The sequence below is a fragment of the Passer domesticus genome, chromosome 6 (assembly GCF_036417665.1).
Source record: "Passer domesticus isolate bPasDom1 chromosome 6, bPasDom1.hap1, whole genome shotgun sequence".
NCBI lineage: Eukaryota > Metazoa > Chordata > Aves > Passeriformes > Passeridae > Passer > Passer domesticus.
In genome coordinates, this window is record NC_087479.1 from 33,762,674 (window position 1) to 33,778,274 (window position 15,601).

Here is a 15,601-nt window from a genome sequence, read left to right on the forward strand (position 1 = left end):
ATTCTCCTGCTGCTCCTCCACTGTGGAGAGCTATCAAATTTAACTCTTTTTCTTCTCATTGTTTTGGTAAATTAATTTAAACACAAATTAAGATTTTTCGTCTGGCTCACAGTTCATGTCCACAAGTAGTAAACGTGGGAGCAATGTAGAGGCTGTGACTTGCAAGGCAGGGAACAAACAGCTATTTCTCAGGCATCTGTGGCTAGTTCAGCCCACTTGCTCTATCAATCAGTAAGCACAGTCTCACTGCTTCCAACATCAACTTTTGTCAGGCAGATTTCCATTCCCTACTTCAAAACCTTTCCTATCTCAGATATTTGCATGGCTAGAGGTGGGCAAGTTTTAAGCTGCATTCCTACCTATGGAGATTTGGCAGACACTTCATTCTTTTCACATGCAAACTAGAACTATCACCTGGACCAAGCTGCAAAAATTCAAGGAATTTGGGCAGGGCTTAAAATGAAGTGGGAAAGCATTGCTGTGCTTTCCAACACAGCAAAAGATATTCAGAAGCCTGGAACAAAGCACAGACTTCTAGCTCTTTTGGCTGCCAGGAGCCAGGTCCCCTCTCCATTTGCTGCAGCTCCAAAGGGATTGTTTTGGTGGCTGACATTGACCACTTTACTTGACAAGCCACCATTGAAGTGGGCAGCCTCACTCTGCACTTACCCTTCACTTCCCCCACCCTGCTACCTCCTTCTCTTTACCTTAGGCTCAGCAGTGATCAACTCTGATCTGGCTCAAAGCTCACTTTTCCACAGCACATTCAGGCACTGATGCATCCAGCTGAGAAAAAGTGACAGACAAGCACAGTCTGACTGAACTAAAGACTCTGAAACTGCATCTGGAGTTAGTCTTGTCCCAAGTAAATGGAGGAAGGGAGAACATTCAGCATATGCCAAAGTTAAATAAATTAGGTGTGAAACAAGATTTTGGCGGGTATTTGGAATCATCAGGAACTGTAAATTTGAATATACTTTATGTCACCCTCTGGCAAATTCTCTAGAATTCACTTTACAGACAGCAGTTACACAATACATTTATTCACTCCTTTTGTAAGGCTGCAGAAGTAGCAAAGTTTACAAGCCAAAAAGCAGATAAGCACTATATAAACTACATTAAGAGCTCTGGAGTGCATTATCCTGAATATTCATATGTGAAATATTCTGACCACTAATATCTTCCTGGAAAGCAAAGCAGGCAGCAAATTGGGGGGGTGTAAATTAGATCCCAGTTAGCTTGATAGAAACAAGCATGTCTAGTCAATATTTTTATTTTATTCTCTTCTACTAAGACCAGAAGGGTGGTGGCTGTTCTGGGCATTGCAGTTTCATGACAAATAAGCATCCCTAAAAAACTGTGTTAAGGGTTCACATGAGAAGAGGTCATAGGAGAAGATGACCTACCAGTCCACCACACAGGAAGGTCAGAGTGGAACAGAAACCCAAGTGAGCTCTGCAGACGCCTCACTCTCCATGACAGCATGAGGACAATACTCATTCCCAGAGGCACTCTTACCCAAAGGACACCTCTTACAGTGGACTTGTGCACTGTGTACAGCACCGATGAAGGAAGAGCTTTGCTCTCTGCCTAGAGAGCTGCTCCTTTGGATGGGCTGTGCACCCTGAACACACACCTTCAATTCCCACAGCCTGACTGTGCCCAGTACAAACACTCCTGTACCTCAAGCCTCCCTGCTGCTGCTCCACTCAGAAGCAGAGCAATGCTTGCTCAGGGGCTGCTGGAGCCCACTCCCACTGGGGGGGCTTCCAAATAACCTCCAAAGGACTGCGACACCACCAAAACAGTCTCTAGATCAAAGAGATACAGGTAATTAATACAACCTTACTAACAAAAAGTTTCAAAAGCTCTCTCCAGCAGCACATCATTTTGTTAATGTATCAGACCATGAAAGCCAGCAACTCACCTAAGCAGAACAGCAATCTTCAATCCAAAGCACGTGAGATCACTGAACACAGTGGCAGAATAAGATGGGAACACATTTCCCTTCCCAGCGCCTGTTAATGAAGGTGAGGCAAGAAAAGAAAGGAAGAAGAGGAGCAGGTAGAATTTGGGATAGGGATATACAGGTAGAAAAAGATATCAAGGAGTACTATAAAAGCAAAGCAAAATTTAACAAAAAATAGTATGCTGTGATTTTATTCTCTGGTTACACCCACGTCAGAAACACACTACCAAATATTGCTGTACTATGCTAGAAGAGTTGAAAGAGTGTGAAGAAAGGGATTTGTAGTGATGTAGTGAAAGCAAATATCTGAAGCTAAACATCACAGACTTACAGAAGAACCCCTTTGAAGTGGCCTATTACTAAGCTTGATCCTGAAGAGACACTTGGGAGCACTTAATCAGGGTGTGCTGACAGTAGCTGCAGCAGCGCCTAAAACCAAGTCAAACACATGGTGATAGTGCAGAAGAACCTGGAAGTGAAAATAATTTCTTTGAATCAACTGCATTACACCCAAGCAGGATGTACTCAGCACAAGTAGTTTTAAAGTAACATGTAAAAGCAAAACAAACTAAGATAAATCTAAAATCAGCTGCCATCTTTTCAGTACTTGTCGCCTTGCATCACCTGGGAACCACGGCCACAGATCAGAGTTCTGTGGTGCAGGCAGGTGTACAAACATAGCAGAAACACGGTCCCTTTCCCCAGTTATCCTGCATGCTACCAGCCCAGCAAGAGTGCAGGAAGATGCAGGGAGCTGCACAGGCAGCGCACAAGCCAACAATCAGACTCTGCTCAGGCCAGCAGGCAGAGATCTTGGCACATCTCTGGCCACTGGCACTCTAGCATTTCCTCCCCAGCTTACTGACCACTGTGCCCTGTATGGCAACAAGGACATTTTCAACCTTTCACACAGCTCTGGGACAAGTATAGGGCAGCAGCAGTGGAGGATGACAACATGCACAGGGTCCTAAGGTGTAAGACCATCTCCTCCGTCCTAGGCTAAATCCAGAGCACATGGAAGAAATGCATTCTCATCAGAAGTTCTTTTTCTCCATTTGACCTGCCACGGGCCATGGTGCAGACCTGCCTCTATTGCCCAGTACCACACAGGAATAAAGCCTGGAGACTGCACAATAATTTCTTGAGAGCAAAGTGAAAACCCTGCAGTGGGAGTGGATTTTGGGTGGATGCGTTTGGTGTAATTTTGGAGAGGTTTTTTGAGGGTGGCAGTAGTAATCGTGTTTATTTGAATTGGGTTTTGCTGGTGGTGGTGTTTTTTTTAAAAAACCTCCTCCTTAGGCCAGAAAGATTTTTAATTTTTCTGACCCCATCACAGGCCAAATATTGCCAACAAATACCTCCCTCAGCTGCCGAGTACAGCATGCCTGCCAGCTGGACAGCAAGGTATTTTACCACTACATGGAAGTACAGCCTTTGCTCGCTGTACTTCCATGTAGTCACCCACCCTCACTCCTTCTCATCCAGCAGGGCTCCCCATTGCAAAAGCTGCCCACACTTGATCCTCACCATGGCCCTCCTCCTCCTCAAGAAGGAAGAGCTCAAGTTGCAGCAGGCTTCATCTCAGGAGGTAAACACGAGGAAAGGTAACAAAGGCCAGTGACAAGCACGCTGACACTGCCCTCCTGTCAGGGGATACAGGGGAGAGCAGGCGGAGCCCTCAGGAAAGCTGTCTCATTGCTCTCAAGAGGAGAAGTGGCTGAAGAATGCAGCAAGGCATGTGTCTGCCTGGAAACTCTGCAGGAATGAATCTGCAGGGCCGGAAGCTGAAGTCCCTTGGCCTTGCCCATGAATTTAGTGCTTTGGCAGGTGGAGGGAGACCACATGCACTGCACATTGGGACAAGAGGGTATCCTGACAGCAAGCAGACACTGAGCCTGCTGTGACAGTGATTTTCTACCCTGTATAAACCAAACATTAAATGCTAACACATCACTCCTTCAATGCCACCAGCTGCCCTGAGAGTTCCACCCAAGGCCACCATCTTCTCCTGCAGCTTGCAAAAAGAAGGTTCCTTTTCGGCAGCAGATCACCACCCACAGCTAGGCACACCTCACATTCATGGGGCTCTGACGCATCCCCCTGCTGTGGAAAAGCCACATGGCAACCACTAGGGCTTGGCACAAGAGGCAGTGGCAGCTGTGCCAAGCTTGCCCTGTGTCCCCTGCACCCCTCTGAGCCATCAGCAGCAACTACCTCTCACAGGACTGCAGGCAGAAGTTGTTCCAAGCTCTGCAATCAGAGGATATTCTGCTTCAAGTGCTTTAATTACTGTAAGCAGTTCACTAATTACAGTAGTAATGATTGGATTATGGCCAGTTAACAGCTTTAAAGAAATAAGCCATTATAGGAGGGGGAGAGAAACACTCCTTTGGGTTTAGGACAGAAACAGATTTCAGCAGCCCACCCTGCAGGAGGCTCTTAGTAACTGACTGGGTCAGACTACTTGCAACAAACTGCAACAGCAAGGAGCTGTGTCAAGTGTCACTAAATGGGATGTTGGCACATGAAAATTATCAGGGCTGGAGGAGGTGTGTTTGCAGGAACAGAAGGTCTTCTGTTAATGTGCTGACCCCACATGCTCCAACACCTCTCCATGACTGGGCCCAAAAGACAGGATGCAGACAGGTGTGTGCGTGCTACATTACTGACACCATACCATACCATATCATGCCTGAGATGCTTTATTTCATCATGCAAGTCATGAATACAGGCCTTTTAGAATGTTTTAAGAGAGACCTGCTAGCTTGAACCAAACAGCTAAAGGCAATCACTCACACTACCAAAAGCCAAAGGCACTCACCAAAAAGAACAGAAATTTCCTTTCATTAGCAATTGTTGCCAGCATTGGGAGGACCAGAAATTCATACAAGTAATAGGCAGGGAGGCTCCTTCCACACCTGACACATACACCTCCTCACTCTTTCCCAGAGTCTGACTATAGAGCAGCCTGCAGAAAAGCAACTGGACTAATGGATCCCTGCAAGGAGTCCTATCCCAAAGGGGAACTACCAGCTCCGGAAGATGAAGATTTTTGTGGCCATCCCTTTGAAGACTCACAGATATGAGGTAGGCAAGATTACCAGATACACAGCCTCCCCACCCTGAAAGGCACCTTCCACAAAACAGGAAAGCAAGATCCTACTTGACAGAAGAAATCCCGTGTGTTGAAACTGCAATAAAGGCAACAATACTCATTCACAGACGGCTATCCTGATGGCACTGCCAGCCAGCAGTATGCCATGGCCCTGTGGGTCAGGTAGCTCTGCCTAACCAAGACAAGCCAAGCCTTTGCACCACCACCAGCCACTTTTACATGTCTACTCGCCCTAGGAAAAGCAGGTCTCTATGCCTCTTGTCTGCCCTCACCCACAACAGCCAGCCCTCCGTGGTAACACCACCATTGTATCCCCTGCACAAGCTCTTCAGTTATTCCCCTTGTCTCCCCTCAGAAGTATCTCGTTTTGCTTGGTTTCCTTGTTCTCTTTTCCCTTCAGAGGTCTTCAGATGAGGACTGGCAGAAACTGAGCTTGGTATCGCTGGCTGGAGGGTGAGGATTTCTGGCAAGAGAAAACCAGTAGATCTGGGCATCTTGCCCAGAGTGAGTTCACACTTGGCTCACCACAGCTGGAAATAGTCTCATCTCTGGCCAGAGTTCCCCAACGGCGCAACAAAACCCTTGGGAAACAGCAAGTTTCCACACGCTGACCATTTTGAAACAGACAAACAGCGGTGCTCATGACTGCGCTGCACCCAGCCAGGCTGCTCCGCACAGCGCCACTCCCAAGGGTGCCTGACGAGCAAGCTCTGATGGAGCACAGGCTCTCTGGCTTTGTGTGCAGAACCAGGTGGGGCTAAGACCAACGCTTCCTCTGGAGATGCTCCTCTTGTACAGCAATACTGCGAGCAGGGCTAGAGGGAAGGGAGAGGCTAGCCTGGCATAGATCCGGTCTAAACAGCTTTAAACACCCTCCTTTTTTGGCACTGTCTACCAGTTAAGAAATTTGCTTGTTTTTTTTCAATCATGGAGTCACTTTTTACAGTTTTCTTGGGGATAACACATTTAAGTACCAGAACTAACTTGCCATGTACTGAAGGGTAGATTTAAATAAAGTGAGTGAGGGGGATTACAGGTAAGTAAGTACTTCAGTAGCAAGATAAACTTGGCTGCTGTAGAGCCAAGGAATCTGGCCAGGAAACAGGGCTCTAGGATGTACACATAATTTTCCATGATGAAGAAAAGAGCACTCAGCTGGGATGCAGAGACCATACATGGTTCTCTCACTCTCTCGCATCTCTCGGAGGCCTTTACAGGCCAGCTCCTGCAGGGAAGATGTAACAGCACAACTTCCATTTACAGCAGCAGCGCAGTTCAAATGCTTAGCATCATATGAGTGAAGAGTAGCAAGTGCCCTGGCTGCCTCATCCAAAGGACATGGAAAGCAGAAGTCCTTCCTCTACTGCCAACTGGCCTTGGTTCAGCACCTCTGTAGGACATGAGGGTCATCCTCAGCGTTATAAAAGGAAACATCAGTATTCTGTGTGAAATTTCTCCAGCCATCCAGCACTGTGTTCATGGAAGGAGCAGAGCAAACCAGCTGCCCATTCACACTATGCTGTGTGCCACATACAAGATTTCACAAGGGTCCCTCTGAAAAATGAGGGCCAGGCATAAGACACATGAACAGAGCTCACTTGTGCTATCCTGAAGGGCAGACCCCACACTGCAGCAGTGCAGTCACTGCCAAGTCGGGTAGACTGACAAAGAAGCAATCAGCTGATCCACCAAGTCATCCCTTCCTTCCTACTGACCACATAAGCTATCTAGGAGGATATGGAAAAAGTTGCTGCTTAAGAAGTCCACCCTGCAGTCTCACATGCCTGTGAACTACTCACACTGGTGCTGCCAGTAGCCCTGGATTGCTGGTATTCAGAGACCTACTTGAAATCACTCCAATCTGACTGACAGACAGGTGATACAGAGACACACAGTGGTGTTCACTGTAGTGAGTGTAGCCAAGACACGGTCTTTCCACTTGCCAACACTTCCCATCTTGGCTCTAATACCATAGAAAAATGACAGGTTTGCTGCCATTTCTCACACCACAAGGTTGAACACATTGCCAGGGCACACAGATAGAATGAGAACTCAAAGACTTATCTGGATGAAAGACCAAAATTCCCTCTGTTTATGCAGCCATTCCCCAGCCCTACGGGAGCTCCCTGCCAACAGGAGCTGTTTCAGATCACTGAGGGTTGAGAATGCCTCTGCAGAGTCTCACTCATGTTGTAGCGCTTCAAAGCAGCCATGGATTTGGAAGCAGCAAAAGAGAGGACAATTGCAGGCAAAAGCATGAAGACAGCAAGCTGCAGTACGTATGAGAGTTGGCTTTCAAAGGCCTGACCCAGCCCTTACCAGCAAGATACACTCCTTGCCAGCTGAATGGCAAAGACACAACAACAGTAAGAGCAGAACCATTTTTCCCCCACAACATGGGGGGAAAATGGTTCTGCTCTACTGCCTAGTAGGGAGCCAAGAGGTTAAACTGGCACCAGGCCATACCACATCCTATGACCAAATTCTGCTCTCATACAGTAGGGGAATGAGTGCAGGGAAGGCAATAGCAGGAAGGGAACTGGAAGTAATTTAATTAAACATATTCTTAATTAATTTTTTAATTAATCATATTAATGCTAGTGCCTTTGTTCACCTAAGCATTTCTTTGATTGGCCCAAAAAGTCCCCAGCTCTGTCTCAGGGATCTGAGTGACTATTGGGAACCCGTACGACAGTCCCTTGCACCGAGGTCAAAAAGAAGCGGTGGGTGGTTCCACACACTTTAATAGAAGGCTCTTCTGGCATGACTAACACCAGACAGACAGTACTGCTGCTGACAAGTCTATCCCACCACTCTTCACCAACTCATCCCCACAGATGCAATCTCTGAGTAACAATGCTTCAGCCCCAAAATCCCAGATTTAGAGTAAATCCTACACCTCTATGAAGAAAAGTTGACTACCTTTCTTGCTGACGTTATGTTTTTCCCACCTTGGCAGTTGTCATACCTGCTTTTCCCGCCTTGAGGCACAGTTCACATATTGCTTTGATGGGATAACAGGGTTTTACACTGCTATAGAAGATTTGTAGAAGTCATGCTAAGCACATTCCTTATGATAACCATCATGCTTCCAACAGTCACACATGGCAAGAAATCAGTTTTATATTCTCATACAGAAGAAGAGTAAACTCTTGCACAGTCTTCCATCCTCCTCAAACACCATTTCTCAGACTGTACAAAATACCTCTAAAAATCACAGCAATCCATCCAGCAAGCCCCTGGGGCTGACACGACACATTCAAGTGAGACTAGTCCATTGTATGTCGTATTTTTGCAGCTTCCCAATGTTTCCCCAGACAGTTCTCCAGCCTCTTTTCTACACTGACTGCTTTCTGCACCTCATTGTCAGAAAGAGCACAGCCATTCTCCAACAGCATAAGTGCACCCTAGAGAACAGCCTAAGTGTCAGGCACAACAGTGATAATCCACAGCCAGATGGAAAATGCTCTCAGTCCTTCACCAGCACAGCCGTGCAAGTTTTCACCATCTCTGTCACTGCTGTTTGTGCCAACCTTAAGAACTCCAGGTCAATGTTTTTAGTGGATTCCAGTGAGTAACCACAGAAAAGCACACAGGCTCACAAACTGGCCGGGGAGGCCAAATGAACCCTGCTCCTCCTCCTGACAGTGCATGAGAGCTGCACCTCTCGCACAGCACACATGGAAAGAGTGAAGTGCCTGCAGCAGGAGCAAGAGGGCCTCAGGGACCTCAGGGCTAGGAAGAATATTCACTGGGTCGCTACTGTAACATACGGTTTCTAGAAGTGTGATTCCGGTGCTCAGGAACACTTTTACCCAACAGATTTACTGTCCCACGTTCTCACGTACCACCCAGTTATACCTGAATTATACAGGCAACACTATCTCACACAAAAGCGTGTGCTTCCCAGGGGACAAGAGGGACAAGTTCTTGCCTGAGGGGACAAGAGGGGACAAGTTCTTGCCCACGCACAATAAAACTGGTTTCCAAGCGGCTTCTTCTTAAGGATGCCCTAAGTAGCATGTCACATGCCCCAAGCTACAAGCACTGCAAGCGGTCAGGGTAGAAAACAATGTTATCCTCTCTAGCCTTTGCACTCAATGCACTGAAAAAATGTCATTACTAAATCACATGCACAAGAATTTAAACTGGTTGCCTGAAGCAGTCAGCAAGAAATTCCCCAGACAGACACACTTTACATCACTGGGCTGGTAGCTGGATGCCTTTGAGGTGTTTCAGCCTTCTCTGGAGGACTGGAAGGATAAATTCAGTACAGATTGATGAGTACCATGTTTTCATTAACTGATCCTTGGGATCTGTTACAGACTCCCCCTGAAAGAATCTCCAGTCTCCATCTTAACCCATGCCTGCTTTCTCCTTAGACTGCCCCCTTACACAGAATTCTGAATAGGAGGGTAAGTCACAGCAAAACACACATGCCTCATTCATCATCCACCATGAGGTTACAATGAATAATAATATTCTTGTTAAAAAAACCAAACACGCACATCCTGACAAAACCTGACCACAGAAAGTATGAGGCAGCTCCCACACTCAAGGACAAATAACTGATCTACAAAGCCAGATATTTCCAGAGTTCCCTACAGCAACTTCTGCGTTTAATGTTTTGAAAAGCAAGTATCTGGCAACAAGATACCTATGTTAAACAACAAAAGCTTGATCTGAAAGATAGGAGATATCTGGTGACCTATATTGCCTGCCTGCAAAAGAGGAGCTGAGTAAGCATCCTTACAAATTTGACCATTCTGCTTCAGTATCAGTGCTGGTCAGTGTGAATTAAAGCACGTAGGACACTCGGGTGCATCAGGGCCACCTTCCCTGCAGCACACCCCACTGCAAAGACCATGCAAGGACTATCCCTTGCTATGGCCCACAGGGTGCTATGCAGTGTCACAGCAGGAACAAAGCAACCCAGTGCAGTGCATTCATCAGCAATGCACATTTATTTACTTTATGGCTGAATCTATGATGGCACTGAAAGAAATTTCAGCAAACTTCAGTTTAGGAGTGGTATCACACCTTTCTGCGGGTCCACAGCAGCTACCACAACAGTAGCTTTCCGGAAGTTTCGATACCTTTCTCAAAATAGACCATATCTGGCAAAGAGGACAGAACCCAAGTGAAAAGGAAACTATGATTGTGGCTTTTACATTTTGTCAGAGATAATAGTCACACTCATACCACCTAACTGGAGCATGCTTACCAGCAGGCTTGGAGGTGGGGTGTTTCCATCACGGCCCTATTTAATGGGTACTTTCTATCATTAGCAACTTTCTGTCGTTAACAACCCCACCTCTGAGAGGTGATTACAACAGCAAAATTCAAATCATAAGAGCAGTAAGGCCTGCAGGGCACAGACACAGTAGGGCCATGAGACTCATGCCTTTTTTTACCTTTGCATTTATGTGTATCTTTACATGCAGAGCATGGCACAGAATAGTGAGAGAGATTTAAGAAGACTTGGGTTTCTAACAGGAAATTTCCGTAAATTCATGAACAACTGCACTTAGAAAGCACTTCTCTGGCACAGAAAAGGTGCCACTAAAGTCTGTGCTATCACTGCTTCTCCAGCACCACAAATCTGACCAGTCCAGTTCTCTAAGCCAGAGATATCATTTACTGCCACACTGTCAGATGCCAACATGGCAAGGCAGAGCAAGAGTGGATAAAGCACATGGCACATTAATTTCATCATTAATATTTTTCATAATTTTTGATTTTTTAAAAATAAAGATAAGCATTATCATCATTCCTCATAGCATTAAAGTTGCATATGGCTATCTTCTACACACTGCAAATGAACACTGCTTCCTAAGAAAGCAGTTGGCATTTAAAGTTTCCCTGCCAGCTCTACAGCTGAGACAAGTTGCTTCAGGCAAGATTTTGAAATAAACCTGAAGTAGCTGTACCTTGAGCAACGAGCTCATTGAAAGAGATGGTCCACATGAGAGACTGCTGTAGGCAGGACCGGAAGGCTGACCCCTACCAGCACCCCCAAACAAACCCAGCTTCACCCAGAGTTATTCCTGACACTAAGGAGACAGTGGCTGGAGATGTTCCTTCTCACCATCACCCTTCACCTCATCTGTGAAGATGAGCCAGGAATGCTGAACACCACCTGGCCCACCTAGTCCCTCACACCAAACCCACCAGGAAAAGCCTGAATGCTACAGCTGGTACCTTGTCATCAGGAGGTAGAAATGTCCTTGTGGGCACAAGTGACAATCTCTTGGCCACTAAACACCCACATATGTACTTCTTACTAAGCAACCTTGTCTGTCTTGACAGCTAGGTGAGTCCACTGCAATGGCTTTCAGCAAATTTTGCCTTGCAAATCTGGGAAATTCCAGATCAATCCTGTTATGCCTTAGGTACTGCTACTTTGAGGCTTGACTCCAGACAGGAAAGAAGAGAAGGCAGAGAGAAAAAAAGGCTGTTACAAGAAACTGCTGAGATGAGTTCAACAGTTCAAACTACTGAGATGTAGTTCAAAGGAGAAAGTATTTTAATTCCCAGAACAGACCCCTGCTCCTGTACAAAAGATTGTGCAGAGGCTTGTATCAGGTAAAAAAGTAGCTGAATTTGTTCTGCACAATTTTTTTTTTTTTCTGCTTAAGAATAGCAATGCTGTGATGAGCTCTTTAAAACCTCTTAGAGAGTCACTTCTGATAGACATGAAAAATTGGCTTCACGTGGAAAGCTGCTTTCCTCCCAGGAACTGTCACTTTATCCCTACATTGTAAAACAGCAGCTTCCCAGGAAAGGGCAGGTAGGCAGGTGTGAAACCAGTGCTTCTCCTCTGTATCACATTCAAGAGGCCAACTTTCATCCTCCAAATATGAAATTTATTCTGCAGTTTGCCTATTTACCCATTTCAAAGCAGCATTCCAGACAGCAAAGGCTGTAATATCTGTCTCAGCACAGGTAGGAAACCTGCAAACCCACTCCCAAAAGCTCAGCAAACTTGTCCTTATAATGCTCCTGTAGAAGACATCACTAAAATTCAGTAATCCTCCCACTTTTGATGTCTGCTGTGAGTTCTGCTGAGCCCGTGCATCCAGGAGAAGGGGAGCTGGACTTAATTCACATTTGAGTAACATTACTAGACTGCTCGCTTCCCAAGTCTCAATGAGTCCCAGCTGCACAAAACCTGGCAGGACAGCAATGTGGCACAGCTATGCACAGCCTACAGGGCCTTACTGAGCCAGGACACCAGGGGCTGGGTTGGAAATAGCTGGCAAGACACAGACACTTCTTGCATAGACATTTGCTCGCTGCATTACTGGCTGTGCCACCACTTTAGACATGCTGTCCTTGCTCCCAGAGAGGGCCCAAGAAGCAAAGTTTCAAGTCTGCCTCACCAGCTGGCCTCAGCGTTATAAAGAATAATGATGATAATTCAGCAGCACTTAATTGAGACTTAGGTGAAGAAAAACCTAAAATATAGGTTTTTATTGACTTTGTATAGTCAACAAGACTGAGCCTGAAAAGAATCTACAGGAATATTTGGTAGGCATCAATCTCTCCTATTTCTCTCAGTAAGCTACTAGCTAACATGTACTGTACTGAACATTCAACCTTAATTACTGCAGCGATTTCATTTCACAGGTAAGAAGGACTGACAGTTTTACTACACCACACTTTTTGCTTGGTGGATACTGTTGCCTTCTTACATCTGAAGGAAACAAGCCCCAAGACCCCAACAGGGCTTTTGGTCACATTCAGACCCCCAGAAATCCCTCAATCTATGCACAGCCTGCCCTGGCTGGGGTCCAATCACCAACTCCTCCGAGGGGATATTAGCCTGATGGGCTGCAAGTGGGAAGAGCCATCACTCCCAGACCTGATCCTCCTGACTACAGGGTGGGGGGGTCGCCACAAAACTTTGAGCTTGCACCCACTGCAGAAGGGAGAAAGAGAAATAATAAAGTGATCCCACCACCAGGGACAGACATTTAACTATATAGAGGCCTCCAGTCCAGCAAGCTGGACAGTGACTCCCACCACGTCAAATTCAACTGGCAGCTACTGACCAGCACAAGAAGTTGGCTTTCATTACTTAAAACTCCCTCTTGGCTTCTTCCCTCTGCACAAGTAACCCATGTTAACAGAACAGCTCTCTGTCACCCTCTTGTGATAGGACCAAGAGGACTTAAAATCTCCTGAAAGGAGGTAATACTAAAAGAACATGACATTTACAGCATGTAAAAAAACCTTGGGTTTAATACTTTTGAGTCCAAAGGTTCCACTCCTGCTTCTCACAACCAAACCAGTGTCCCCCTACATATAAAATATTTTACCTCACCCGGCACCATAAAAGGCAAAAAACCCTACAGCCTAACAATCATTTCCCTTCACGGCCGTCAGCAAGGCTGGCGATCTTGCTCTGGGCCCCAGTAGCTGTTTCTAGATGGGTTGGCCAGATACAGACACAGGACTGGAAACAGAGATTGCAGCCAGGCAGATCTTTTGAAAAGGAAGAAACTTTCCTCCTCAAAGGAGCAGAGCTCTGACTTCCAATAAGCCATCCACCACTCACAGTCGAGACCAAGACTGCATTCCTCGCTTTTCCTTTGCTGAAATATAACCTCCCACACCATCAACTCCTTCTCCAGTAAATGCTCTTATTTATATACTTTAGTTCTCAGGCTGTCTACTCTCAGCGCTCAAGTCCCTGAGCAAGGAAACCACTGACAGCAGCTCTATAGCTACCACGTTCAATTAACTCAGAGGAAAAACTTCTCAGTGGCACCATTTCAGACAGCTCTGAACAGGAAAACCTGAACACCTTTGATCTGGAAGTAGAGGAGGGGAAGAGGAGAAGGGTTAAAGAGGAATAATCATCTTCTCACTGTTGTGTACTCCTTCCCAACTGTTCCCAGCTTTCTACACCTCAGGCTACATTATATATGTTAATATATCATTTGTGCATAAAGAAGCACTATCATCCCCCGTCTCAGGGAAGATCTGGGATTCTTCTGCCTGCTCACAGTAAGGGGAGAGCACGGCAGGATCCAAAACACGAGCCAGTGACTGGCTGGGAAGCCAGCGGGAGCCTGCTGCACCCCAAAGTGCCCCTGCCATGCCAGCATCAGTGCCGTTCCAAATTCTGCTTTACTGTTGTCTGATGGAGTGACTAAAACGGAAATGTTTCGGGGATTAGGATTCCTGAGTGATCTAATACAGGATGCTTTTGGTTTAAAGGAGGAGGGGAAAAAAAAAATATAACTAGCTAGCAGCGAGGCTGGAGCTCCTCCTGAGCTCCCCTCCCCACCGCCACCCTTTCTGTTTAAAAAGGGGCCGAATGTTACCATTTTTGGACATGAGCTCCGCGCAAGCCCTGCCCTAAACCACACCATTCAAACAGCAGCCAGTTACCGTCCCGCCGCCGGCCGGCGGGGCCGGGGCGCGGGCGGGGGTGCGGGGGGATGCGGCGGGGCCCCGCCACCGCCGCCGGCCCGCGGCCCCGCCCGGGCGCACCTGCGGGCCGGCAGCCCGCGGCCCGGCCGCCGCCGCCGCTGCTGCGGGGACCCGCCGCGGCACCTCCCTGCGCCCCGCCGTCACCTGCCCGCCCCCGCGCCCCCGCCGCCTCGCCCCGCCACGCCGCGCGGCGCCAGCCCCGGGCCGGCGCGCACCGGCCCCGCCGCAGCGGCGGAGCGGGCGGCGGGGCCGGTGCCGGCAGCCCCGCGGGATGCGTGCCAGGAGAGAGCACGGGGGTGCGCCCACCTTCCTCTGCTGCTTCTCCCAGGCTGGGTCGAGGAGCAGGTCCCGGTCCCAGTCCTCCTCCGGCTGCATGTAGTCATTGGTCTGCTGCGGGTCGTAGTGATCCATGGCTGCGGCCGCTGCTGCCGTCGCGTCGCGTCCCGCCGGTGCCGCTGCCCGCTCTGTCCGTCCCGGCCCCGCGGCCGCTCAGCCCGAGCGCGCGGCGGCGGCGCCCGCTCCCACCTCTCTGCCTCGGCCGCGCGCAGCGCCGCGGGGGCGGGACGCCCCGCCCACCGCCCGCCTCCGCGCCTCTCATTGGCCGCCATCCGCGCGGCCGAGCCCCGGCCCCCGAGGGCGAGCTCCTGTTTCATTGGTCATTACAGGCGTCAATCACAAGATCCGTGTGCCGTGATAGGCGGTTTGCGGCAGTCCCGCCCTACTCGCGGCCCGGGCCGGCACCTCGCCGGCGTGGGGCTGGGGCCGCGGGCGGCTGTGCCGTGACATGCGATGGGGCTGACTGCCATGTCGGGCAGCTCCGCGAGGGCTCCGCGGCTGCCTGGGGCGCGGGAGCCTCTACTGGGGCATCCCCACCGGCGGATACGGGCAGCATTTTGTCACAGAATCCCAGAATACTCTTGAGCTGAAAGAGACCCACAAGGACCATCGAGTCCAGCTCCTGGCCCCACACGGGACACCCCAAGAGTCACACCCTGTGCCTGAGAGCATTGCCCAAACGCTGCTTGAGTGCTGTGGCCACTGCCCTGGGGAGCCTGTTCCAGTGCCCAGTCACCTTC

The 15,601-nt window shown here is 48.4% G+C and overlaps 1 protein-coding gene across 6 annotated transcripts in view; it reads right to left on the reverse strand.

The window, feature by feature from the left end:
• The window catches only part of ACTN1 (actinin alpha 1), an 86,726-nt gene extending 71,654 nt beyond the window's left edge, over nucleotides 1–15,072 (reverse strand). For all 6 annotated transcript variants that reach the window (XM_064424307.1, XM_064424304.1, XM_064424302.1 and 3 more), the window contains exon 1: nucleotides 14,832–15,072. In XM_064424307.1, the coding sequence (XP_064280377.1) occupies nucleotides 14,832–14,936 (105 nt within the window). In that variant the 5' untranslated portion in view covers nucleotides 14,937–15,072. The remainder of the gene's footprint in view (nucleotides 1–14,831) is intronic.
• Nucleotides 15,073–15,601: the final 529 nt, after the last annotated feature.